This window comes from Dermochelys coriacea, chromosome 5 (assembly GCF_009764565.3).
Source record: "Dermochelys coriacea isolate rDerCor1 chromosome 5, rDerCor1.pri.v4, whole genome shotgun sequence".
NCBI classification, from domain to species: Eukaryota; Metazoa; Chordata; order Testudines; family Dermochelyidae; genus Dermochelys; species Dermochelys coriacea.
In genome coordinates, this window is record NC_050072.1 from 64,153,046 (window position 1) to 64,180,722 (window position 27,677).

Below are 27,677 nucleotides of genomic sequence, written 5' to 3' on the forward strand. Positions count from 1 at the left end.
TGTGCAAATTCCCTAAATATAGGTCAGGACTGGGGCTCTTGCAAAATGCATTCTTTCCATATGAGTAGCCAACACCTAGGCTTGAGCATGTCTGGGTCTCCTGTTGTATGTAGGCGAAGATAGTCTTTTCTATCAGGGCGGAGGGTGGGGAGACAAGACAAGAGCTGGTTGGAATTTTTCATCTGAAACTGTTTTTAAAGTAAAAGTTTTAGAAAACTTTTTTCTAGACTTTTTAATCAAAACAATTAAATACCCCAAATCCCATGTTCTATTTTTCAGTATTGTTTCCCCTTTTCCCCTTCCTCCTCCACATGTCCTCCTTTCCCCTTTTGGGTGGAGGGTGGATGGGGCATAAGAAAGGAGGAAAGAACAAGATCTGAGAAACTGGGGGGGGGGAGACTTTGGTATTGTTTTGTTTTTTGTTTCTTTGTCAAAAATGCAGAAAATTTTCATGAAAATGTTTGACAAAATTTTGAAAGAACAAATAAAAAGCAAACCATTTTTGACAGGGGCATGTCATTCTTCCTTCACTGCTCCTATCTGTAAAACAGGTAATGTTTACTAGGTCGTCTGGAAGTGGGAATGCCTACTGAATGTGGACCTTATGCTTTCCAGCATCTAATGATCTCTCTTCAGTCTTGTGTTTTGCGATACGGTGGGTGCAGCAGTGCTTTTACCACATGAAAATGTGTAAGGGAAAATACACTTGTCTGACTCCTAGGGGTGTTGTGAGGCTTAATTAGTGTTTGGAAAGCAACACACACAGATTCTTAGATGGAAGTTGTGATATAAATGTAAAACATTAACTCCCTTCATGCTGGATCACAGTGTTAAGAGCAAACTTCAATTTGTGACTAATAAAGATCATTGTGAAAGTACAGAACATTTCAGATGCCTTTTTATTAACAGTGCAAAGGTAATTGTGGGGCATATACCCTTTCTGGTTCTCCAGAGCCTAAAGAAACAGAGGGTATAGGAAACTCCCCTGTGAATAATTTGCCTAGGTCGGTGTCAGAAGTGCTGGAAATCAGACAAAAATCATAGGAGGGGCAACTGCCCTAGCCAAGTTGGGTTGACAATGAGCTAAAGGGATCTATTCTAGCCCAAATTAAAAGGTATTTATTTAATTGTATTTATTTATACTTGACTTCTAAAGTAATTTCGAAGACATATTGACTAATGTTTCTGGAGAGAAGAAAAGAAGCATGCCTTGCTCGATTATCTCTGCTGCACTGGCAAACGCCCACGAAAGAGAGAGAATAGTAAAGGGCTGGGATTGCATTAGAAAACATCCTCTCAAGCCAGCTCTCTGGGATTGCTTTGAACTCTCACTCATCATTATTTCATGCGCCGAATCTTTTGTGCTTGTGGAAGGGGGAAAAGAATAACACACGAGACTTGCCTGTAGGATTTTTAATCAAAGCTACTGCTCTCCTGATTGCTGCAGTGGATTTTCAAACGCCAAAGCAAGTGGGTAAATTAAAATCCCATGTTCCTGTGGGCTAGGAACAGAGCTGCTTGAAATGTTCTTTAACGAGAAGAACATGTTCCTATTGTTTCTCTTGCCCTAGCCGAGAAGTTCCAAAGCGATCCTATATCCAGGGCCACCTCGCAAACGGCGACAGAGAAAGTGAAATTAACTAAGGGGAGGGAAGGGCAGGGCTAGGGTTGGTTGCTCTCTCTCTCTCTTATCAAGCTGTTTTAGGACCTAATCCAAAGCCCAGCGAAATCCACGAAAGTTTCCATAGATTTCAATAAAAAGAAAAGGAGTACTTGTGGCACCTTAGAGACTAACAAATTTATTAGAGCATAAGCTTTCGTGAGCTACAGCTCTGTAGCTCACGAAAGCTTATGCTCTAATAAATTTGTTAGTCTCTAAGGTGCCACAAGTACTCCTTTTCTTTTTGCGAATACAGACTAACACGGCTGCTACTCTGAAACCTGTAGTATTTTAGAGCTCCTTGTTTCACCATGCTCCTCTCTAAAAAGAAAAGGAGTACTTGTGGCACCTTAGAGACTAACAAGTACTCCTTTTCTTTTTGCGAATACAGACTAACACGGCTGCTACTCTGAAACCATAGATTTCAATGGGGTTTTAATCTGTCCTTCAATCGCTAGGCTGAGCAAATGCGGGACCAGGAAGTCACACAGGAAAGGAGGAAAAAAGCTGCTAGCATTATCGGTGCATCTTGCGGTGCATCTGCTCAGTGTTTGCAGGCAACGCATAGTCCAGAAAAGAAGAAAGTCACATCTAGCTCCTCCGACCCATTCTGTGGCACTTGAAAAGCGATATTCTGGTTGAAAAGGAGATGGGTCCGAAGGAGACTTTCAGGGCTGGATCCTGAGAGTACAGAGTTTATAATCCGCCCCAACCCCAATAATTTTGAGAATTCAAAACAATGAGCTTATGACCAAACATTCCCTCCTGTTAAATGTAGCCACTTCTGTGCTAGGTCAGATTTCCAGCCAAAAGTTCTGTGCCGATTCTTTGTTGTTGTCATTTAAATTCAGTGTGAGCCCAAGAACTGGATAACATTGTGAATAATAAAACGCCATCGGAAGAGAGAAAGAAAACAGAGTGTCAGCTGACAGCAAAACATCTGGAGAAAACTGGCAGAGGTGGTGGGGGGGGGGGAAGGGGGACCTGTTGAAACTGCTTTGCGTGCTCAGGTTATAAAGGGGCTGCTAATACCCAAATAAATAAGGGGTTTGTTGGAGGCTCGGGGGGAGGGAGGGGGCTTTGATATTGCAACACGCTGCCTGCTTTTGCGGAGGCAGTCTGATCCCGTGTCGTGAACAAGTGCGAGGGGGTTGTGAGAGGCAGGCAGCGTACATGGAGGCCGTGCTACGTGGGCCAGTAAAAGGCTCCTTTGTGCAAAGCCTCGAATGGGAAGGGCGGGCGCGGCCGTGCCCAGCTGATCATCCAGATGAGCAGGTCCATCCCAGCGGTTGCAGGAGCCCCTGGCGGGGGGCTGCGGACTCGAGGAGGTGGAGAAACTGTGCTGCCCTCCTTGGGGAGGGAGCCGTTCCCCAGGCGGGAGAAGGGAATTACTGTGCTCTCGCCCTCGCTTCCCCCCCCTCCCCTCCCCTCCATTTGGTTTCTATAGGTGGCGGAAAGATCCCGCTGCCGTTAAAGGCACATCCCCTCCCTTTGTGCCGGTGCCAGGAAGCGCCCGCCAGCCGGTCACTCCGCGGGGGTGGGGGCGCTCGCTGGCTGACGGAGGTGTCAGCACCAGTCCCACCTTCCGAGGGCCGCTGCCCCCGCCCTGCCGCTCGGCGAAAGAGCGGAGGGACTCGGCGCGCTCTGGCCGCTGCTGTTCCAGCTGGCAAGCGTCAGGGATGAAGACCCGGGGATGTTTGTGGTGAGTTGTTTGTTTTGTTGGAGTGGGGGCTCGGGGCTTTGTGCGTGTCGTCAATCCACCTGTCTTTAGTTTTCGAAGGAGCCATGTATGGGAAGGAAGGAAGGAAAACATGCTAAACGATCCAGCCGGGCATCTGAAATCACTTGCATGTTTTGCAAATTACAAATTGCAACAGATAAAATAAACACCTCTTGCGCTACATTGCTTTCCGCTGATGTAACCCTGGAGCGTTTCAAGGATACTACATAGGTCTGCAGCGCTGGTCTACGTCGTTTTCACTTTTTAGCTGACAACGAGCACAACGAAGGGTCGGTTATGAGCATTTCGAGGAAGAAAGGGCACAAGGTCCAGGGGGCATTGATGGGAACTTGCTCCAAAGGATCCAAAAGCTAGTCCGCGTGTGAGAGACTGTATTTCTGTCTTCCAGCCAGTGCTGGGCTTCATTTCAGGAAGCCCTATAGGAGCCCTAAAGAAGGAAGAAGTGGCTGGTGTGCTTCCTTTTTTGCACTGACAGTTTCTCAGCTTGTCAGTCTCATGGCAGCTAAATGCAAACTCAAGCTGCGTTAGGAAAACCAAAGTGTAACCGATGGCAGTAATCGCATTGCCTGGTAGGGGGGCGGGGGGAGTCCTAAACACTTTAAAACCTTTGCAATCTCTATCTAAAGCTTTCTTGGGAGTTTCTGGCTAATGAGAGGTTAATTTTGTTTCGGAGGGAAGCTTGTGCTGGTTTCCTGAGATAAATGGGCAGGAAGAGCATTACCTCCCCGGTTCTGGCAGGCGGTTTCCAAATGCTTTCTGCACCTGCTACTTTCAGGCTTTAGTCAGTATCTGCAAAGTCCAGGACCACGTCAATATAGTGTCTAGGTCCAAGAAATGAACGCTTCCTAGGCCTTCCGAAGACGGACATAACGTTTTAAATTATCTAATATACAGGTCCTAATTTGCAAAGTATCCCATCCTCTAGGAGAACAGGATGCAGCGTTGACTCCAGCGATCTGCGGGCACCCTAAGGGATAAATATGATGTAAGTACAAAAATATTTAAAAGTCGATTTATTAAGTACTTATTGCTGATACTTCTGCCTTCCTTACACAGCCAAAGAAAAAATAGTGGGGAATGACGTGTTTTGCAAATTGAACCCCCAGGTTTGATTCCCAGCTATTCTTCCTCCACACACACCAATGTAATAAGCAGACCAAGAGGATATTTGTGTTGTATTTCTGGAAACGGAGATATCAACAGGGGAACAGTTAAGGCATCACACATACCCTCCCTTTTGGAAAATAAACCACAGCTTGTTTAAAATGCAGTAATGCTTCTTGCATGTGGTTGACTTTTACCCAATTACACCTTCATTTAATTTCTCCTTTTGCTGGGTCACTGCTTGTTTTGCTATTTGTTTCCTTTTTTCCTAGGGGTAAAAGAAAGTGAGAAAGAAACATCCGAGCCTTTTAAAAATCTTGACTTATTTTCTTGTTTTACATTTTCAACTCACAGCTGGGACCCTCGTTTTGGTGATCTTTACTTTCATGGGTCATAACATTAAATGTAAACCTCAAAAATCCATGCAGACAAATCTGATACTGTTTATAAAAATAAAAAGGTTTGTGTGGATTTCAATTAATTAGTAATTAACTTTCATTCGGAAGCACAGCGCACACTAACGGTGACCTTTCCATGCCAATATCACAGCTAATTTAATATCCTGACACTTCAGACTGGGAACGATCTCGCAGTGTAACTGTAATAAGTAAGGTTTCAGAGTAGCAGCCCTGTTAGTCTGTATTCGCAAAAAGAAAAGGAGTACTTGTGGCACCTTAGAGACTAACAAATTTATTAGAGCATAAGCTTTCGTGAGCTACAGCTCACTTCATCGGATGCTCACGAAAGCTTATGCTCTAACAAATTTGTTAGTCTCTAAGTTGCCACAAGTCCTCCTTTTCTTTTTGCGAATACAAAGTAACATCGTCTTCTGCTGGAGGACTATAGATTTTTATAACACAAAAATGCAAATACTAGGTATCTGAATCTCAGGCTTGACAAAATTTACAATTGAACATAAAGCACCTCAGATCAAAAATGTAGTTTCTCCTTTCAATGAACATAGTTACATTTCATGATCCAAATATTTGGAGTAACTCAAGAGCGCCCTCTATTGCCAAAGAGCCGCTCATAGAACGGAACATACGAGCTCAGCGAAAGAATTGGAACAAAACCAGAAGTCCTTATAGGCAAAGCCTCCCACTGACTTCAGTGAGAATGTTACTTCAGTAGGGATTTCAGAATCTGATTTTAGCCAGATAAATAACTTAAGAAAAAAACCTACATTAAAACGGTAACTCAAAAAAGTCAACACAAGCAAGAAATCCAAGTCACTTTGTGTTTTCTTAGCGCAGAACTCTGCAGAACTAGCCTTTGATGTTTCTTAAATGGGTCACCAAATGGGAGAAGTTAAGGATGGAGTGAAAGATCTACCTTTGAAATTCTTGATTTTTGTCCACTTAAGTCGTATGTTTTGTTTTTTTTTTTAATTAAAAAGAAAATCGCAAAGCATAATTGTGTATAACATCTGATATCACAATTGCTCCAAAGGCAATGGTTAATGTCCAACTAGTATATAGAACAAATCGTTCCTATGTGCAATACTGGTGTCATTATGATGATATTGTGGATGTAAAATGCAAAATTTGAATTGTGCCTTAGGGTTAATCAGATCTTTGTAATGGGCACAACTACAGGATATAGCAGTGGGAAAGGACACTGTAAACATAATTTAGTTTAATATATAATTAGGCTCGCTTGATAAAAGTTAACTATGGTAGTCTTTGTAATTCATAGCAAATAGACATGGAAAAGTTACTATATTTACACGCTTCAGAGTAGCAGCCCTGTTAGTCTGTATCCGCAAAAAGAAAAGGAGGACTTGTGGCACTTGAAAGACTTACAAATTTATTTGAGCATAAGCTTTTGTGAGCTACAGCATCCGATGAAGTGAGCTGTAGCTCAGGAAAGTTTATGCTCAAATAAATGTTAGTCTCTAAGGTGCTACAAGTCCTCCTTTTCTTTATACTTACACGGTAGTTTTGTACAGACCTACAAACTACTGTGTAAATGTGCGTATAAACAGACAAATGGATTAGACAAGAAATGACTGTTTCTAAGCCTTTTTTGTTAACTTCTTTTTGTGTGCCTTTGGTTGGGTTGGAGATATGGGGAATGGGGAGGTGTATCACCATGGCCAAACCAAGTTCAGTACAACTTAAGAAAAGGTGTCAGTAGCAGCCGTGTTAGTCTGTATTCGCAAAAAGGAGTACTTGTGGCACCTCGGAGATTAACAAATTTATTTGAGCATAAGCTTTTGTGAGCTACAGCTCACTTAATCGGATGCATTCGGTGGAAAATACAGTGGGGAGATTTATATACACACACAGAGAACATGAAACAATGGGTTTATCATACACACTGTAAGGAGAGTGATCACTTAAGATGAGCCATCACCAGCAAGGGGGGGGGGGAGGAGGTACTTTTAAGTGTGTGGATCTGATCACTGCAAACTTCAGACCAAACACCCAGGGGTGCTGGAACAATTTTTATAGTGGAGGTGCTGAGAGCCACTGAAATAAACTATAAACCCTGTATATAATGGAAACCACTTCAAGGCAGAGGCTGCAGCACCCATGCAAATATCCTTCATTATATGAGGCCTAATGGATAGGCCTGCTAGGTTTTTTTAAAAAATCATTATTTATTCTTCTTATTATTATAAGCACGAGCAGTAATTACAAAATTTTGCTGGGCACGCTAACTCCTCAACACCGAGCAGTTCTTGGAAAAATGTTTGTGCTAATGAAAGAAGAGAAAGTGGATTCAAGTGGTAAAGCAATTCATGAAGATTAGATTTCACTTCACACCTACCGATAACAACACTTCCCCCCTGTAGTTTGTGTGTATTTCCCCTTCTTCTGTCTCCTTGTCTGAGTTTCCTCTACATAATCAGGGGCCTACTTGAGCGCGTGGGAGCCAGGCAGCAGTTCGCCTACAGGCTACAGCAACTGCACACAAATTAGCAGCGTTACAACTGAGAGATTCCTTATACTTAGTTCTTAGCGATGTCGCTAAAATCTAAGTTCTCCTAAAATAACCAAGATGTGAAAATTCGCCCAGGCTAGAATAAACTCAAAGTTCACGAGTCCGACCTGCTTGTTTAAGCACAGCATGCGGATGCAAGGCGTCTGTCACCCCAGGCTGATAAAGTGTTTCGATATTTAATTTAAGGCTAGAAAGTCACCGGAAGCTAGCTAAAGCCATGGTCAAGAAGGTGAAGTCATTCCCTCGGGCGGAGTCCTCCAAGGCTCCATTGATACCCGCCGCAGCCAATCACAACCCCGGCACCGCAGCAACTGCATTCCGATTAGGAACGCTGGCAAACCCAACGTTCCAAATCGGAATGCTTGGCTCAGCGGTCCCGGGGATGTGATTGGCTCCTGCGAAGAGGAATTCATCAGAATCACAGGGGTTTGGAAGGCACCTTCTTAGATGATACAGAGCAGGGTCAGCGAGATGCCTCAGTTAGAGACTGGACTGAATTTGTAGGCGTTGGAAAGCAGCATTTGCGAGGCAGGGCTCCCAGCACGAAAGCGTTAGGGGGGCAGAGCACTAGAGGGGCCAGGGGACCAGGTCCCTCACCAGGAAGAAAGCCAATTGGGAAGGGAGGTGCCTCAGCACAAGAAAGCGACGCAGGCAAGCCGAGAGATCGCAGCCCCCGAGCGGGAAGCCGGCAGAAGAAAAGCTCTCTTTGCACTTTTCGCTCCCAGCGGGGCTGCCGTGCGCTTCTTGAATCCACGGCTCGAAAGCGATAAGCCCAAGAGGCGGAGAAAGCAGGGCGGAGACCCGTCAGCAAATCACCTCCAAGCCTCCCCCGCAGTCCACCCAGCTCCCTTCGGGGAGGAGGGGGCTTGGCGGAGGCGGGGCGGGAGGGAAGGGCAGGGCTCCTATGAGGCTCGCGTCGGGCTTGTTGGACGGGCGCGGCGAGCCAATGGGAGGCGGGGTGGGCGAGTGCGGAGCTGAGACTGATTGGCGGGGCGGGGGAGGCGCAGGCCAAGCCCGAGAGCTCCGCGCGTCCCGGGGGCGGGGGGGCGAGCGAGCCTCACTCTTTGTGTTTGTGTCTGTGTCTGTGTCTCTCCCCGCGATGCTGCGTTGCCCGGCTGCGCCCGCTCCCGCCTGGTCTGCGGACGGCCTCTCCCCGCCGTGGGGCTGAAGGAGGAAGAGGAGGAAGCCAGGAGGCCGGCTCGCCTGCCCATGCAGCAGCCCCGTCCCGCCGCCGTCGCCCCGCAGACCTGCATGGACGGGCATGGGGAGAGCAGCACCTTCCTGCGCCGCCGCCGGGGCTGAGCAGCGCCGCCGCCGGCCGCACCCGCCGCCGCCGGCCGCCCTCTTTCTCCTCTTCAACGTCGGGCTGCTGCTGCGCACAGGTACCGCCGCCGCTGCTTGCCCCGGGCAGCAGCGCTCCCTCCCCGCCTGGCTGGGGCTAGCCGCCGGGCCCCCGGCACGCCCCGTGCCCCGCCAGAGCTCCTCGCCGGGGCGGAGCTCGGACGGGGGGCCCGTTGTCTGGCTGGCACGTCACCTGTGCCCCCGGCCTGCTGCAGTCTCTCCTCACCAGTCGTTACTGGGTTGGGATGGGGAGTCGCTTTGTTTGGGGGGCGGGAGCAGCCTTAAAAGGGTAGCGAAGCCCCTGCTTGATCGGCGTCTGGGGGAGTCTGACGGCTCCCCCCCCCCCCCCGGACCTAAACCTTCGGGAAACCCCCGCTCCCCCACCTGCCTAGCGATCGTTGGAGGGAGGGGAGCTGCCTCCGTTTGGGGAAAGGGGGGTGCTGCTGTGTGAGCTTTAGACCCACGGGGCTTTATTGCTCACTGCGGTGATGTTTACTGAAAGTCAGGGCTGAGATCAGGTTTCTCTTTCTACCGCCGCCTCCTCCGTAGGGAGAGAGAGGGAACCTTGTGCTTTTCTTCTGTTCCCTGCAGCTGGAATTGGGGGATGGTGGGAGGAGAAACAAGCTCTTAACGAAATGGCTTTGCTTTTCTCTACTGGTCTAGATTGATATTTTTTAAAGTTTCTAAAATCGCCCCTTAATACTGAGGGGTAGTTTCATGGTGGTTTGCCCTTCTGTTGTAAAACTTGATCAGACTGATTAGTCTCTTTGGGTCTGTAGGGTTAATGCCCATCAGCTGTGTGCCATCCATCACATTTGTGATGTACAGTTTCCTTCAGGGTTTATGTTTCTTGGGGAGTTGCATTCCTCTGCCAAGAAATGTTCTGATGCGTGGAGTAAGGGAGGAGGAAAAGTAAAGTTTTTCAGGCTGGAAGTGGAGTAAAGTTAATCCTGTTAAAAACTCATTTTAATCTCTTAAATGTGAAATTGATGAAGATATAGAAACAAGATTTTCAGTTGTTAATGGGAAGAAATTTGGTTTAAAGCTATACATTGACTATAGGTAAGAGACTATAACTGAAACCGGTTGCGAGAAGGTGTCACATGGAAAAATGCACATTATGTAAGAGAGTCGGAAAACTAAATGTCACTGAATCTTTGTTCCCTAAAATACACACTCCTATTAATTAATTGAAATCATAAAATTACTTTTACTATATTAGAGTTAGCAAAACAGAAATTAAAGATCAGCCCTATAAAGCAGGCCCTAGAGTGACAATCCTTAAGAAACAGAGATCTGTATTTGAAATCTTCTTTACATTAAAAAGTTTTTAGAATTCATATGTAGAAGAGAACTTGATCTTTTTTCCCTGTGTATGTGGAGAAGCTGCTTTAATGAGAATCAGAACAAATAGAAAGAAAGCCACATGTGGCTTTTAAATTGTTCCAGTATTATTTTTTTTAATCATTTTAGAGAACGAGGCAAACTCTTATCAGATCTCTTCAGGAGTATCTCCTAGAAAAATCTTTGTAGGTCTTTGACCACTTGTATCTCTCGTTATTTGTGATAAAATTATATTACTTATTTTTATATACCTAAATATTTCTATACTAGAGTGATGGGCAAAAGTGATATGCCGTGTTCATTTGAACTGTCCCTTAGATAATACAGTAGAATATGGCTGGCTTTTCACTCTAATAATATTTTAGCAAAAGTCCCTGGCAAATGATTGTAGGTTATGTAGAAGTCGGTGATAAAATTCATCTATTTACTAGTCCACCAGTGGTTAACTGGTGGAATTTAGCTGAGAAGTTAGTTCTATTTTGTTAAAAGAACTACTTTCCTGTCTTAAGAAAAGTTGGAAAATGTAACATTCCAAAAAGCATCCTCATTAAAGTCTATATCGTTTTCAACTAGAAATTTGCTAGAGTGATGGCTTTCTTCTGTGAAAGAATGTTCTCTTTAGCTAGTAATTCCTCTAAAATATCTATAATTTTAGTTGAATTATTCACATGCATAAGCGTTTGCAGGACAGCATCCTTCAGATTTAATAAAATCACTTTCTGACTGTACCTCCTGGCAGTGATGATCCTCTCAGAGCCGTGCTTTTGAAATGAAATGGTTTCTGCTTATTTCAAAAGCTTACACTGCTTAGCCAAGTGTAGTTTTGCGGGTGGGCAGACGTATGCTTTTATTACTGCTCCCATGTCACTTGCCTCATTACCATTATAGTTTACCTTACATTAATGACACTTCTGTGATTCATGTTCTTATAACAATAAGAATGTATAAAATGTGTCTATTGATCCTTTTTTTTTTTTTTTTTAATCTGCATTGTCTTGGCATTATGACAGGGTTCACCAATAGCAGGTGAAGTGTACACTGTCATAAATTCATGAAGACTGGATATTTCTGGGTGTATGAGAGTTAGTCATTATAAAGGAGGGTCATCATAGGTTAGGCGATGAAACTAATAATCCCATTTTCTCTCCCATCTCCCTTTAGAATATCAAATAACAAATAGAGTTAAAATTACTTAAGGACTTGCTTTCTCCCCCACCACCTCGTGTCTTGTATGTGGTTTAAGAACACTTTTTAATTAGAATATTGAAGACCACCAACCCTCGCTCCCTCTGAAGTCCCGGGAAACGAGCAAAAAGTGAGAATAGGTATAAAGAAGGTTCGATGGGTGGGGAAAGGCTATTTAAAATGGCAAAAATACAATACCTTTTCTCCCTCACTCCCCTGAGCATGCACATATTATTTTCATAAATATTTCCACTCTACTTAATCCTCATATTTTATAATTTCAAACAAATTTATACACAGCTGAATTTTATTGCTCATAAAAAGAACGAATAACCAGAACATATTTTTAATGGGAAGCTGTTGATGCTTGGACAGCTAGCTATTGTGTGAAGTCCTAAACTATATGTTACTAAGTTCCTTTAGCCATAATGGTTGTCTTCAGTTCTTTGCTTCCTTTCCAGTGTAAATATGATTTTTAAAACTCTTGTTCTCTGGAGTAGGGTTTAAAGTAGTGCATGGGTAGTAGCGGGACGACTCAGGGATTTTCTAGTTTTGAATTAGAAGAGACATACCTTTTATTTTACTGTTTAAAACTTTTAATACTCCAGGCTAGAGGTAAGCATAATATAACTGGAGGGTATTTAAACTAACATTGTTTTTTAATAGGAAATTTATCCAGCTCCACACTTCAGAGTTGGAAGGAAATTTATTTTTGGGTGTAAGGAAGGTGAAATAATATTTCAGATGTTTCTTCTTAAGTTTCCCTAGACAGGAATGTTAGCTTATGACAAGCTTGAGTGTTCATTAAAGGCATTTTCATCTTGAAAGCACTTATACCTTCCTGCTAAAATTTGGTGGTAGGTATGAGTATCTAAATGCTGGATATAAGCCTATAGCTCTTGGTTTTTTAACAAGATTCATAACACAGTATTCAGTAACAGATTACCAAAACTGGTAATCTATAGGATATCAATAAGTATTAATCTAACTTTCCCCTTCCTAATCTTTCCACTTCTTTACACCCTTCCCTCCTCCAGGATGTTAGGTAAATAGACATTTTTCACTTGTCTTTTCTAAATCCTAGTGTGTTGCATGTAGTGTAAATCGCCCTTGATTCTTCCTAGATTGTGAATTCTTTAGGGCAGAGATTATGGTCACAGCACTCAGTATACTATAGATGACACCAGAATATAAAAATAAAATGGTATGTAGATTACTAAAGTAAAGCACCTAAAGTAATATTTTTTTAAATAGATCTATGTGTAGCCAGGTAAGCGTTGCACCAAAGATGTCTCTCTTGAAAGTTGGTTTCCCGTTAGTGGACACAAGGCATTCAGGTGGAATACCTATTTGTTTTTCTTGCCCAAGTCCTCTTCACCTGGCATTGAATAGCTGATTAAGTTCCCCACTCAGTGCAATTTTAAAAATAGGTATTGTAAGAATGTTCCAGTTTTATTGCTTCAAATAAATGTGGTTGGATGTTTTCTGCAGTACAATATGGTGTATATTATATGCAGAACCAGGTCTTCTGCTTCTAATTGCAATGAAATCTGTCTGCATTCATATCTCCTTTAGTACTACATGCAGTTCTTTGTCTTGTTTTCCCCTCCCCCATGAGTTCTGTGGTAAGTGTTGTGTGCAGAGTAAGGTTAGAGGATTTGAAAGCATGACATTAAGGGCTGAATGGGTAGGGAAACGGAGGATTAGGGGAAGCAGTTACTTGCCAGGATTGTAGTTATACTTCCTCTTCAGAAGCCAGGTGATCATGGCACCCTGTGAAACTAGTCTGTTGTTTATATGAACTGAAATGTAAGTCTGCCACCTGCATTTCATGATCTGCTTCTGTTTCCATCCCCACCCACACATGCCCTCGTATCCCAAGTTATAAGGTGCTATTGCAATGCTTGGTTTCCACAGCTGACAAAACCTTAACTGTAGTTTTAAAGTGTAGTGTAAAGGGTTTTCTCATTATATATAAAGAAAATGACTACTGTAGCACTAGCTGTGGCAGTGCCCAAGCATGAAAGTAAACTGAGTTTATGGTCTGCATTTTTTCCCTTCTTGAAGAGGGTGTAACTAATCTCTGCAGCACATGGGTCGTTTCCTACAGTAGAAGACTTAATCTGTACGTTTAAATTTATGGCAAAATCATCTTTCTTCTCAGGAATATGATTTACCAACAAACTAAAACCTTTAACTAACTTGTCATGAAAAACATTAGAAGACTAATGGAGATATAATTATCAACTAAGTGATTAGATTAAGCGTGGGTTTGCAATATCATCTTGATATAATCTGGAGAAGAAACACTGAGTTTGTATTTGGCAGGATATAATGTTGTTTTTAAATCAACTACCTGCCACTGTTTTCATGGAAACTAAGTCATCTGTGGGTCACCTCAGCCTTTTGAGAGAGGCAATCTATACTGCTACTTAGTTTTCTAAACTTTTTTTCTTTTAAACAATATGGCAAAAAAATTTCCCAATGAGAGAAATTATCTGATGAGTAATCTAAGGCTATTGTCTGTAGTGTTCAGGGGGGGAAAATGAATTTCACTCTAAAATGTTTGATCTCTCTCTCCCCCTTTTTATTCTTGTGCTTAGGTAACTGCCAACTGCAAACACCATGTCGAATCCAAAAGTGCACCACAGATTTTGTGTCATTAACTTCGCATCTAAACTCTGCCCTTGATGGCTTTGATTTGGAGTTCTGCAAAGCCCTTCGGGCATATTCTGCCTGCACCTATCGCAATTCCAAAGTCTGTCGTGGAAACCTAGTTTACCATTCTGCTGTGCTAGGGATTAGCGACCTCATGAGCCAGAGAAACTGCTCCAAGGATGGGCCAACATCTTCTACTAATCCTGAAGTTACCCACGACCCCTGTAATTACAGTGGCCGCAGAGGAGCCAGAGAACTTCGGGGAGGGGAGCAAACTCCTCCTACTTACCTCTTTTGTGGTTTGTTTGGTGATCCTCACCTTAGGACTTTTAAGGATCACTTTCAGACATGCAAAGTGGAAGGTGCCTGGCCTCTCATAGACAATAACTACTTATCAGTGCAAGTGACAAATGTGCCTCTGGTGCCAGGATCCAGTGCTACTGCTACAAATAAGGTATGGATTGTTCTCTTTTCTCTCTTGCTTGCCACCCCCTCAGTGTTGTGAGTGGAATTTGAAGCTTGAAGCAAAGAACAAAAATACAACACAGACTAAACCATTTAATACTCCTACTTTTAGACTTATGGGGTGGAGGTGTTTTGGGCAGTAGTTTCTTGATGCATAGATGACCAGGCTTTGCTCCAGAAAGCTCCTCTAAACAAAAGGACCATTTAAAAAAAAAAAAATTAATGAAGGAACCACCCTCGCCTCATCAAAACTGTTTGAGATCAGAGAGTAACACTTAAATTTGCCTTGGGTAAAACTGGATGTAAACTGCAATTCTTTGAGGTGTAGGCAGGGGGTGACAGTTCTAGCCGCTTTGCATTAATCTACAAAACTGCAAGATATAATAGTCGAGCCTCCAATACTGTTCCCCCCTCACCCCCCAGACTGGTGCAAATGGAAAGGTACATAGGAATAGAGAGCTCTGAGCTGAGACAGAGGAGAAAAAGGAACTATAGAGTACATGTGAAAGGAGGAAGATGTGCAAAATGCAGCAGTCTTAAGAGAGACCAAATGGTAACTGAAATGACCCCATGAATTCCAAGAAAATTCAAGGAGCAGCACTTGGAAAATCTCACTTATCTGAACTTTATTACAAGTGACCCTTAAGGTAGCTGTTGCTAAAACTGGCAGTGTGATATGGGGAAATATCTGTGCATTTGATATGTTGTATTGTCAGTTTCACTGTTGTTGCTGGTGCATGCCCTGACCCCCACCCCAAAGGGTGCTTACCAGTAACTAGAACAGAAAAGCTGAAAGGAAAACCACGTAAAAAGGCAGAAAGCAGGTGTGTGTCAAGAGAGGGATTGGCATGGGCATGTTTGGTGATGATCTTAGATCATTAAAGGCAGCATAGGAGCAAAAATATCCTTGTGTGTTTTTTTTTTTTAACTACAGAATAAATAAACTGTTTAAACAGGGTGATATGAGAAAAAAAGCCATCTTTAGAAATTAAAAAAAAAAAAAAAGAAAAGCAAGGTGACTGCCTTTAGTAGCACAGTGGTTCCTCGTGGAAATGACATACAATGGTGGTACGATAACCATTTAAGGCACAAGCTGGGGAAAAGTACCTTAACATTTAATCTCTGCTTACCCTGCCCAGATACCACCACTCATAGGCTAGTCTTGGGGTGTTCTCATTGCAGTCGCTAGGTATAGAACTATATCAGGATCTGCAAATTTAACCCCAAGGCAACTATGCTGTAATGATGATAAATGAAGAGCAGCCTTGCTGTTAATCCCTGAATCACTGTTCAGTTCTGTGATGGCATCTAATGTTGACACTAATACAGGGAGATGAAATCTCTGGGTTGGACAGTAGTGGAGCTACGCAAGAGAACCAGTGCTAGATTGACTACTAAAAATTCAAAACCTGGGATGCTTTTAATGAACCCTCATGTCGAAGCACAATCTGCATCCCCAGATAAACCTTGAAAGATACATACGTTATCTGCCTCTCAAAATAGACTTGCAGCTTTTTTTTTTTTTTTTAAAGAAAATGCTTACTGAAGCTGATCCTTCAAGACACTTAAACACAGGAATATAAGAAGGGAAAATATTTAATAGAATACAAAATACTTTTTCATACTAAGTTTTGCTAGGCAGCTGTAGAAAACAACATTCTCTTAGTAGGGATGGAAGGAGGAGAAAATGCCTAGGTGTGTATACAGCTCTGTGTATAGCCCAGGTGAAATTCTGTGTTTAAAATAACATGTGAAAGTAATGGGAGAGGGTAAATTTCAGTAACATGCTGGGATGGAGGAACTTGTTCATTTCTAAGCATATGGTTCTTGTATTACTTCCAGTGTAAAGCCAGGGAAGCAGTATTCTTCTTCTGCCCCCTAAGCCCTCTGGAGGAGTGCTGTTTGACACTTTCTCTTTATAATAAGTATGTTAATGTTAAAATCTGACCTAAGAATTCACCTCAGCATCCACAGGGATGTTTAATATGCAGAAGTAGTTAATAGGGAGCCTGCAAGAAGGCGTTCATTTTAGAATGTTTGAAAGTGGTTTATTGGCACCAGTGATAGATGCTGTGCAATACTTGAGGTTTTTCTTTCTTTGCCAGGCAATCACATTTTTATCAGAACACCTCTTTGTGGGAGCTGGAGGATGTGTACCTACTGCACTGAAAGCAATGCAAGATGTATGTTGTGAACTAATGCATCTTTCTGAGCCCTAGATTTATTTACTAAGCACAGACTCCTATAAGTGAGAGAAAAAGGCCTCTTAAGTTATCTAGTCAGTGCAGGATTTATCCCTACAATATATTTTCTATTGTCTTGTTCCATCTAGTTTCCAAGGAGCTTCCACCACTTTGTGGCAGAATTTGACTCTCCTCATAGCGGGTATTACTTAGTTTAATTTAAAACTAATTACTGGTGTTGCTGATTACTTAGATTTCAAAAATTCACTTTGAATCTAACCTTTCACTAGTTAGACAGTTTATTTGCTGTATTTCTCTCCACTTAGAGCATGAAAATAAGCTAGTCAGTTTCTCATCAACCTTACTTTCAGGACTGCATATGCTAGCAGTCATGCAGTGTTTTGGATTGCAAACAGTCCAGAGGAATGTTGTGGGTTTTTAATAAAGAAAGAAGGGGGTGGGGGGGAGAAGAAGAATCTCTTTCTTTCCCTATCGACTTTCAGTTTTGCAGAAGCTTGTTTTTAACAACATTCTGAATTTTAGATCAAATGCCACCTGATGATGAACTGCTTGACCCATTCCAGGGGGAAACCAATGAAAGGAGGAAATGGATGCTCCCCTTGTAGTTTCCTCTGCATACTTTTCTCGAGATGAGAAGGGTTTGGGGCATTACATAGGATTACAGTGGATCTAGGGCAATGATTGGTCTATTTGATAGATTCTACCTGGACTCCCCCTTGGTAATATGGCTCCCTCAAGAGCCATACTGATTTGGTTATGTCCACTTACCCCACTTTCCCTCCACCTTGACAGGCAGGTAGAGAGATGTGTGGCTTGATAAGCCATAGCTATCTTACAGACTTATTTGGGGAAATCTCTCTGCAGTTTAGGATATCATGGCATGTATAATGCTTTGCTTCCTCTTTTCCCCACCCCTAAAACCCCCAGAACCCTAATGGCAACAGAGGGAGACAATCTGCTGGGGTGGCATTCTTGTGCCATTTTTAATTGGGGGCGGGGGCTCCCCCTGCTTTTCTTGCCTCTCACTTCTCCTCTGTGGCATGGAATAAAAGAGCATGGGGCTCACTGTTCCTGTCATTCCTTACATGAAGGCTATTTCCTAAGGGTGGAAGGAGTGTGCTTATACACGTGGTGCTGTTGGCAGTTTCAGTTTTTTAGGTCTTTTACATTTTATTGCTTTTCATGATGCAGACAGCAAGGAAACCCTTTTCTTTAGAATTAATTAAATTAGAGGCATTGCGTAGTCTGTAGCCAAGATGGGAATAGTTGGGACATGTAATTTTGCTTTCTTTCATACCTAGTCTTGATTTATACTGTGCCCATCTGTGTGGGAACCCAGTACCTTTCAGATGGAGGAGGAAGGATAGTCCAGTGGGCTATGGCACTAGCATAGGACTCAAAGACTTGGGCCCAAGACGCTGCTTCACTATGGACTTCCTTTGTGGCCTTTGGCATGTCACTTATCCTCTCTGTATCTCTGTTCCCCATTGGTAAAATGTGTATAAATAGTACTTCCCCCCTTCACAAAGGGCAGGGAGCATAAATATAGTAAAGATTATGGGAGCCTTATAAGTACCTTAAAGAAAGATTCTACTCTTTTATAGTGACTTTTTTTATTCTAGGGGAGGAAAGGTTTACTTACCACATCCTTTCAGCGAGTGGTCTAGATGCCAGTAATGCATCTACTCTCTTCTCACCAATACTTTGTCTCCAAGCCCCTCTGAGCAGCAGCAAAGAATGGTGTAGAAGCAGAGTCCTATCTGTGCCCCTACGTAGGTTAAGTGGTCGATCTGTCTTGCATATATTTTGCAGTCTGGCTTCTGTTTTGCAGGAAGAACTTTCATTGTACTGAACTTGCTCTGCTACTCCCCTTTGAATAATTAACTGGAATGAGAACATCTTATTATCATCATCATTCTATTGTCATTCTGAGAAGGACCATGAGATTGTCAGCCATGTAAAATATTGACCTTTTTGTTCTTCTTACAGTGGTGCTAGTGTCTGAAGTCAGGATGAACTCAGTTTTAATTTTCAGAAAAGGCAAAACTTGCCTCTGTAAAATGAAATATCTAGAAGGAGTAAAGTGGTTTTTAAAAAAAAAAAAAAAACTGTTTGAGCTGATAACTCCAACTTGATCTTGTATAATTGCCAACAAAGCAGATCCCTTTAAGAGGGAAAATAGTGTGCAAACTAAGGGTTAAAAATGAAGGGTCTGAGGCATCCTGCCTAGTCAAGTAATTAGAGCAGTCAGGCATGCAAACTGGGTAGTAACCTTGGTAAACGGCTTGTTAGGCACCAAATATCCATTTGTGTGTGCACTTTGCGAACTCTCACATGCAGTCACCAGAGCAACTTTCATGTAGATCTGGGCCTCTGACTTTTGGAAAGGTTTTTGTTCATTTACTTAAGATCCAGAGCTCCATCCTGAATGAAAAGTTGTTCCCGTGTATGTCTATGCTAAAAACGAGCATGCTGGCTCTTTAAAATCTAGCTGAATCATTGCTTGTGAAAGGTCAGACTGGCAGCTTTGCTTGAGACTGAAGTCACCTGTTTACCTTCAAACAGGTAAAGCACAGGCTTTGGCAGTGAAAGGTACTTTCTTCCTAGTACCCTCCCAAATGTGCTTCAACCTGAACCTAGAAGAGCCACCTCTAGTGTCGAATAATCTCTGCTCATTCAGTCTTTTTTTTCTTTTTGGTTATTTGTCTTTGTGCACGGGGTATGGAGGGAGGGATATCTAGGGAGAAAATGTACTGATGATGTACTGAAATGTACCGATCCCAGCTACCACACTGTCGATTCCTTAGGAGTGGAAGGGTATTGTCCTGGAGCCCTGTTTGAGGATCCCTGTCTTTCCTTTCCGCTATGGTAACAAAAAACGACTGCTAGCTCACAGCATGGAGTGTGAGCAAGAAAGCCATTAAAAATTAATATTTAACTTCTTGAAGGCCCCACAGAAGTACATATTAAGGATCAGTTTGAGAAGTGGGGTGTGTGGCAAAAGCATGAAGTTAGTTATGGCAGAATCAGGCAGATGTGGTACTGAGGCTGGTTTCGTGAGCAGGGGAAGAAGCAAAAGAGAATCTTTCACTGTGCTAAGAGCAGTTGCAAAATTCTCAGTGTTGCATATTTCCTTGCCAACTATTGTATATAACATAGAACAATGGACTTTCACAAGGAAGGAACATCTCATGCTTAGAGTTAGTAGTGAGGTCGAGATCTCGTCATCAAACTTACTGAGTACTTCTGTCAACATTATCAGCCTTCAGGGTTTCCCTTTCTAAATGGCTTTTCTTGTTTTTCCCCCCCACTACCCCCACTGAGCTCTGCTCTATAACTGTTCATGAATATTGTGCTCCTTGCATCATTTCTATTTCTGAGGGGATAAAACTGAAGCATTTGTTGTTGAGTATGTGGGGAAAGTGCACAAAACAGTAATTTTTTTCAAAAAAACTTGGGTGGGGGGTAGAAAAGTTAGACTAACCTAACTTGGAGCCTGCTAACCTTGACCATGTTACTTGATTTGCTTAATATTGCTTAAGAACATAAAACTGCTGTTCTGGGTTAGATCAATGGCTCATCTAGTTCAATGTCCTGTCTCAATATTGACTACTACAAGAGTTTCAGGGGGAGTGTACAGAACAGCTTTCTTGGCCTCCTGTCTTCTGGTAGTCAAAACTCCCTGGACATTGAAGCTATAAAAACTTGGGTTAACACTCAAAGGTTATCTAGTTTCATGAGGTCCTTTACTGAAATTTTAGTTCTGTAACTTCTTAAACCAGTGCTTGGTGAATTACCCTAGTGCATTAGTAGGACTACATTGCTTTTCAGACATTGCTCCTACCCCAGTCTCTTTTCATGGACTGGAAAAGAACCATACTAAATCAAGATGCTGCATTTCCTTCCAATGATGCCTATAGATCATGCACTTCAAACTTGAAATTAAGATTTATCATTAGTGTTCAAACTGCAGATTTAAACACTAATGATAAATCTTAATTTCAAGATGCAAGAAGCATAATAGTGTTTTCTGCTGATTCAAACTGCATGCTCAGCAGTCTGCCTGACTACAGAGCTTTCGCTAAGATGTATAGATACCTCAGATAGATAGAACTGTTTCTGGATCACATTTATTTGCAAGCCATCACTTACCAAAGGAAACTCTGTAGTAAAGTATACGATATTTCTTATGGCACAAGGGTGATGCTACTTTCATGTTAAATATAAATTTTAAATGCCTGCACCTTAGAATAATTGCACAAGTTTCTTATTGCTGTAGCCTTTGTTCTTCCACATGTGTAACTATCTTGTTACAGATCTGAAATCCACATGCAAGCTCTTCAAGGCAAGGGATCCTGTGGCTTTATCTGTGATGGCAAGCATTTATTATTCCTTGTATTACAGTAGCATCTGGAGGCCTCAGTTGAGTTTCGAGCCAGTAGTAGTAGGCTGCATGCAAAGGTGTAGTGAGATACAATCCCTGCCTCAAAGAGTTTATGGTTTAAATAGGCAAAGGGTGGGAAGGGAACACATACAGAAAGATTAAGTGACTTGTCCAAGTCACAGCAGGCCAGTGGCAAAACTGGCAAGAGAACTTGGTCTCCTGGCTCCCACTGTGATTTTTAATGCTGTAAAATAATACTTAGTTTGGACTATTCTATTGCAATATCTAAATTCAGAATGATGGTTTTTTGGCCTAATCCCATACAGCCTGTGCAGGCAAAAACTTTGACTTTTGTAGGGGGTTTTGCCTGTAGTAGCCATAAGAGATTGGTCCCTTAATGTTACATTCTGATAAGTGAGCTGAGTTGTACTTAATATCTCTTCCTTGTTCTTGTAGGTGGGGATAATCACAGGGAATGAAATATTGAAAGTGAATGAACAGAGCCAGAGTAGTTTGGAGGGGGAGGGGAGGGAGAAATGTTTAACAAAGGCATTGATGTTTTAAATGCACAGTAATACAATCCATCAATAATAAATGGGGTGGTATAGTGCAAATGTGCCAAATTGAGTTATTGCAGTATATGGATTAGTTTATAGAAACAAGTAAGCAATACAGATGTTGTGTTGAGGTTCACTCTTTCAGAGACTAAAATGTTTCCAAGGCCACCAGGTAGAAGAATGTGTGTGGTTTTGTGTATACGAAATGTGCTGTTTCTGTAACTCCTAAAGAAGAGAGGTGAAGGGGAAATCTGATGCTCTCAGTGATGAGAGAGCAAATATGTAACCCATATTAGTCACCTTGCTTAATGCACTCCTGGAAGGTGTTCTGATTCTTTGGTAATGAGAGAGGTATAAGAATCTATATAGAATAGAATAGAAAACCAGATGTTGTGGGGGAGAGGAAATGACTAGGAATTCCATGGAGGTGGTAAACTGACATAGTAAAGGAAGAAGGTGGGTGTTTAAATGTTGGTACTTGCAGTCTTGATAGTGTTCTCTTTTTAAGAGGAAAAACAGGAATTAATGTAAGCATATGAATACTACATATAGATTTAAAAAACTACTTAACACTTGTTTGGGCTAATAGCGTGCATGTCTCATGCACAATGGAGGAGGTGATGCAATACTGCAAAGCTGCAAAATGTATAAAATAACATTTTTGCCTTTGGTAATGCAAGCTGAGGAGCTACCTACACTAAAATTAAAATATTTAAAAAAGCCAAGGTTCTAGCAGCAATGCTAACTCACTCACGTTGCACATACTGTTTGTTTTACAATCTGCTATTAACATGTCCTCCCTTCCCCCCCCCCCCCAAAAATTGCCCCAGTTCTGCTCCCTGTTGTGTGCATAACTCCCTTTTCAAATAAATGTGATTTTAATTTATGAATCTGAGAAGAGAATTTAGTATGTTTCATGTGGCTGAGTCGGGTTCTTAAGGAAGGGAAGCTCTTCAGTTATCTTTTGGGCTGAAAATGTAACTACAAAATTAGTTACTGCATTGAATTTCCCTGGCTTTTGTCATGAGTGAAACAGTCTTTTTGTTTCCCTGTGGTGTTGCACAGTTACTAGTACTTGAGAACATTTGATGGCTGAATGCAAGAGTTAAAGTAAAGCCTAATAAGGAGCTGCAGTACTGGTAATCTTATTAAAATCTCTCCCTCTTGAAGGGGAAAGATTAAAATGTTAACTCCTTGTTCCAGTTCTGGAAAATTCAAGTGTACACAGCTGTGGAATGCTGCAGTGAAATAGCAGCACCAAACCACTCCAACTAAAGTCTGACTCCAGTACCGTAGTTGCATTATGGGGCTCATCTGGACGAGGATTACAAGTATTTTTAAAACATGTTGGCTGAAATGTTGTAGCTAACATGGATAAAAAGGTGTTTACTTTTATAAGTAAACGGATGGAGAAGCAGTAGCTGCTCCGTATTTGAGAGAACCCATAGAATCTTCCTGTATTTACTAGCAGCTTGGGAAAGTTTCACCTTCAAAAACTCAGCTCTTCATGAGGTCTTTATGCAAAAGAAAAATTCGTTTTTTAAAGTAATTTTTTTGTGTTCAGCAAACTGAAAGTGGAGAGGATTTTGCTCATCCCAGAAATGCATTTGTCTTTCATATGAGACCAAGCAGTGGAAAGTTTGAGGCCAAAACATTGAGTAGAAATTTATGGGTTTTGTACATAACCTTTATGTAACTGAGGCTGGTTTAGAGTTTATGGTTTAGAGTGGGAATGGGAAGTGTTGTTTTGGGGTGGTTCATCCTAATAATTGCAGTAACTTTTGAGAGCACCACACATGCCCAAAGCACTTGGTTGGCAGACTGAGTTTGCTTTATGAAAGTGTTTCCTTCATACAGATGCAAACACGTTAAGGTACTTCCCGCGGTTGGAATTCCTTTCTGGCTTTTTTTTTCTGATCTTTGAACACTGTAATAGATCAACAGCTGTGTGTGGGAGTTTACTTGGCTTGCATCAAGTGTTATATGTGCACACAGTAGCAAATGGCAAACTTAGATGCAAAGATTTTGAAATGATTAAATATCCAACTGTGTTTAAAATACAGTTTGATGCAGCAGAGGTGACAGAGGGAAGGATTTAAGGTGAAATTCACCTCCCCCCCCAAAAAAAAGTCCAGGAATGGAATACTCTACAGGTGTGGTGTGTAGAGAGAATCAAGAGGGAGGAAGTTGGGTAAGGAGTATTAAATCCACCACAAGTGGGTATTCTAGCCAGTGCTTCATTTGTAATGAGGTGCTGGGGCTCAAGCAATTTTTTTATTCATAACTGATGCAGGAAGCCCTGGGGTGCTGGAGCTATGAACTGCCAAGCCTAGAGATGCCAGGGCTCAGCCATGGCAAGCCCTGGCACAATTTAAACACTGCTTCTAGCCCACTGTATCTCTAAGTGTGAAGCCTAGCACATTCCAGTGGCCATCTCTTTGCTAGCCAGTTTAGGGACATTGTGGAGACCTTGGAGAGTATATACCCTGCCCTTTCATAGCTATTCAGCTTGTGCTCCTTGTGCAACACCATTGCAGGGCTGGAGTGGTGTGGAGGCCTTTTTCTCCCTATGTATCAGTTTTACCCTTGATGAAGAAAGCAGAGTCCTAATGAGAGTAGTTGGTGACTGTTTCTTGCCAGAAGTAGAGTACAAATGTTTTTCCTTCTGTCACATCCAGGTTCTCTGCTTGGTGAAGACCATGAGGAAAAGAGTCCCTCTGCACAAGTGGGACCAACTGATTGATTGATTTTGAAATTTAGGTTTGAGAAACTAGAGACAAATTACTCAGCACTTTAAAGAAGCATTAAGTCAGTCATGGAGCCTATTGATACTCTGATTGTTAGGAAATTAGTGTGGGTGGTTATATGGAAAAGCAAGTTCTGTGTTGTCATTAAAGCCATTTGAGCTGTTAACCTCAGACTCGCTCAGGTGCTGGGCAGTCTTGCGCAGAATTTTCCTTCAGCTGGGATATAAATCATTCTTCTCTTGCAGAGTGTTTAGAATGTGCCTAACGAACGCTACCATCGCTGTGCCATTTGTGTCCAGGGCCTTAGATTAATCTGTTTTTGCAGTATCATGTTAAAGCAGTTTTCTGGAAGCTTCATTTATTGAGGTACAGCAGTCAGCTGCACAGCAAATTACTCATGAGACGATGTCCAGGATATCTCCCTTCTGGGCTGCTCGACTGAACTAAACATAAGATTGGAAGTAAAGTGGAATGGTGGGCTCACTACACTAGACAAAAGCAGTGACTTCCTAAGGGGGAGGAAATACTTCATATATTGTCTGGATTTTGAACAAAATCCTTCAATCTCAGCTCCGGCTCAGGCATATGAATTTCACAGGTTGCTTGACTACAGTAAACTTGGGACCAGCTGTATAACTTGATTAAAGCAAAGAAAAATCACTGGAAAATTTCAGTCAGACAGTACCAGTGGGAACATGTGGAACGAAAATATTGAATGCTCTGTCGGTATGTGTGAGAATGTAATGCTAACTAACTGGGGCAGTTGAAACATTAAAACTAAATATTGTGTTTTTGAAGAGGGTTTGGACTAGGGAGAGGAGGTGATAGTAAGGGAAATCTTCACTTTCATTTACTAATAGCAAGAAGAAGGGCACAAAATTAATTTTCCTCCTCCTAGAAGGGAGAGGTGGTGTTCTGATTGCCTGTAATCCAGCTGTTTATGAGCCTTTATTTCTTGTATTTCAAAGCTGAGAGGTAAGAAACAAAAGCTGATGTGCACTAGTATGGTGGCTAACTGAAACTAAAACATTCAAGGTCTGCTAGAAACTGAAGACGTTCATAGTGCTGGAAAATGTTCCCTTATGCATTTTGGAGTACTTTGAATCTCTTGGCAATGTACTTAAAATTGCTTTGCAGTTTGTCATTTTTCTCCTGCTTTATGATGTATATAGTTTGTCAAGTGTGAACATAAAGATATTAAAATACTGCTTATTTCTGTATTAAAAAAAACCCTTAGACTGTTCAAGTCAGTATTTTCTCTCCTCTTCACTGTTGGAAGGAAGCTGCAGACATGCTATTTATTTAAATAAAAATAAGATTCCTCTACAGAGCTCTAGGGACCCTAACAAATAATGTAATAACATAACCTGCTTGCTTCCCTCTGTGAAGACTGGAGGATCTGATTTCTATTGTGTGATTTTTAAATAACAAACGTTTTAGATTTAAGAAGCCATTCGTTTGCATCATAAAAAGGCATAAACTTCCTGGGACGCTTTGCAAGCCACCTCTTAAATAAAGCAAAGTTTGCTCTGCACTTTATTATCTTTGTTCAGAATGGTGCATTTTTGTATAAGCCCACCTATTTTATTTCCCTTCTGCCTGTAATACATATGTTCTGTAGCTGCTAGTGGACTATCAAATCTCCCAGTTTATAAAGGCTAAATCCAAACACTGAATAACAAAATGCAGATTGTCAAATAATTACAGAAGAGCAGCTAGTCACTGCATGCCTATTGAATTGATGGCTGAAATAATACTGTGCTCTTTCTACAGCGTTTTCAGGTTGTTGCAAGGGTTAGCTATATATTAGAGAGGGTACAGTGAATATTCTGTCCATGTTCACGTAGTCAGTGGCACCCCTTACCCTCTGGTTGCTAATTGCATTAGTGTACACTCCTCTCTCAAGGGAGAGAAACTGGTTGTGCCACAGAAGATAGTGGCATGGGAATTATTTGGCACATACAGCTCCATGAGACTGAGTTCCAAAGTGTTAAGGGAGCATTAGGATAGGGAGCTGTGGCTCTCAGTGATGTGTATATAGCCTGTTCCCTTTTTGGCCTCTTTCTGGTTGCTGTCCTCCACTATTGTGGGTTTCCTGCTAATTTAAGAATTCCATTTTAAGTTGCCCTCTGCTAGACTATGTATTAGGGTTCTGGGAATGGATGCACAGTTAGATATACTCTGCTGTAGGAACGAATGATGGTCAGCATGGGCTTGGTGGACAGCTATTCAGCCCTTGGTCATTCTCAATCTACAGTGGTGATAATGGTTTTGAGATGAATTTCCCCTCTAATTTCCCTTGTTTTCTTCCAGATAACTATTATCTTTAAATCATACCAAGACTGCACAGAGCAGAAGGTGTACCAGGCAGTCACTGATGACCTACCGGCGGCTTTTGTGGATGGCACAACAAGTGGAGGTGACAGTGACACCAAGAACTTGCGTATAGTGGAGAGAGTCACTGGCAGATATGTGGAGATGCACGCCAGGTACATCGGGACCACTGTGTTTGTGCGCCAAGTTGGACGTTACCTAACGCTGGCCATTCGCATGCCAGAAGAGCTGGCCATGGCTTATGAAGAAAGCCAGGACCTGCAGCTGTGTGTGAACGGCTGCCCCTCGAGTGAACGCATTGATGATGGTGGTCACTTACCTTTGCCCGTTATGGGGCAGCTTCTTCCACATGCTGCCTCTACTCAGCCCCAGTCTGTGTACACACTGGAGAGTGCCACTACCAAATGCCATGAGAAGATGCTGGTGAAGGACATTTATTTTTACTCTTGTGTGTTTGATCTGCTCACCACTGGTGATGCTAACTTCACAGCAGCAGCTCATAGTGCTTTGCAGGACATAGAGGCACTGCACCCCAGGAAAGAGCGCTGGCACATCTTCCCCAACAGTGGAAATGGTGACATGGGCAAGAATAGCAAATTGTCCGTTAGTCTTGGACTTGTGTGCTTAATCCTTGTTGCGTTTTTGTAAGGTTTTTTGTCTATAACAAAGTTTTAAAATATATATTGTCATAATATATTGAGTAAAGCTAAGAGTATATATGTATATACCATGTATATGAAGGGACGTTTGTCTTGGGACACCCGCCAGATTGTACATATCATGTTTCTGTTTTACATGTATGTTGGATGTAATATTCTTTGATTGTATCAATTTGTTTTGCAGTTGGTGAAATGTTTTATAATGTCCCTGCATTGGGACCTCATAGAAAGCACTTTATTTTTTATATATCAAATATTTATGTGTGTATCTGGGTAATATGTATAATATACTTGTACATACACCCGACCCAGCGCTCCCTCTAAGTATTACATAGTTTAACAATCTTT

General features: G+C 42.1%; 1 protein-coding gene across 3 annotated transcripts; it reads left to right on the forward strand.

Annotated features, from left to right (window-relative positions):
* The first annotated feature begins 2,957 nt into the window (after positions 1–2,957).
* RGMB (repulsive guidance molecule BMP co-receptor b) lies at positions 2,958–27,677 on the forward strand. 3 transcript variants are annotated; one of them, XM_038403560.2, is made up of 5 exons: positions 2,958–3,362; positions 4,296–4,386; positions 8,622–8,833; positions 13,925–14,433; positions 26,650–27,677. In XM_038403560.2, exons 2-5 carry the CDS (start codon positions 4,382–4,384, stop codon positions 27,316–27,318), a joined length of 1,395 nt encoding a protein of 464 aa, XP_038259488.1. In that variant the 5' UTR covers positions 2,958–3,362; positions 4,296–4,381; the 3' UTR covers positions 27,319–27,677. The 3 variants fall into 3 exon arrangements, with proteins under 3 accessions (XP_038259488.1, XP_038259489.1, XP_043370676.1); XM_038403561.2 differs by having other exon boundaries at positions 4,327–4,386; XM_043514741.1 differs by lacking the exons at positions 2,958–3,362; positions 4,296–4,386 and adding an exon at positions 6,409–6,633 and having other exon boundaries at positions 6,880–8,833.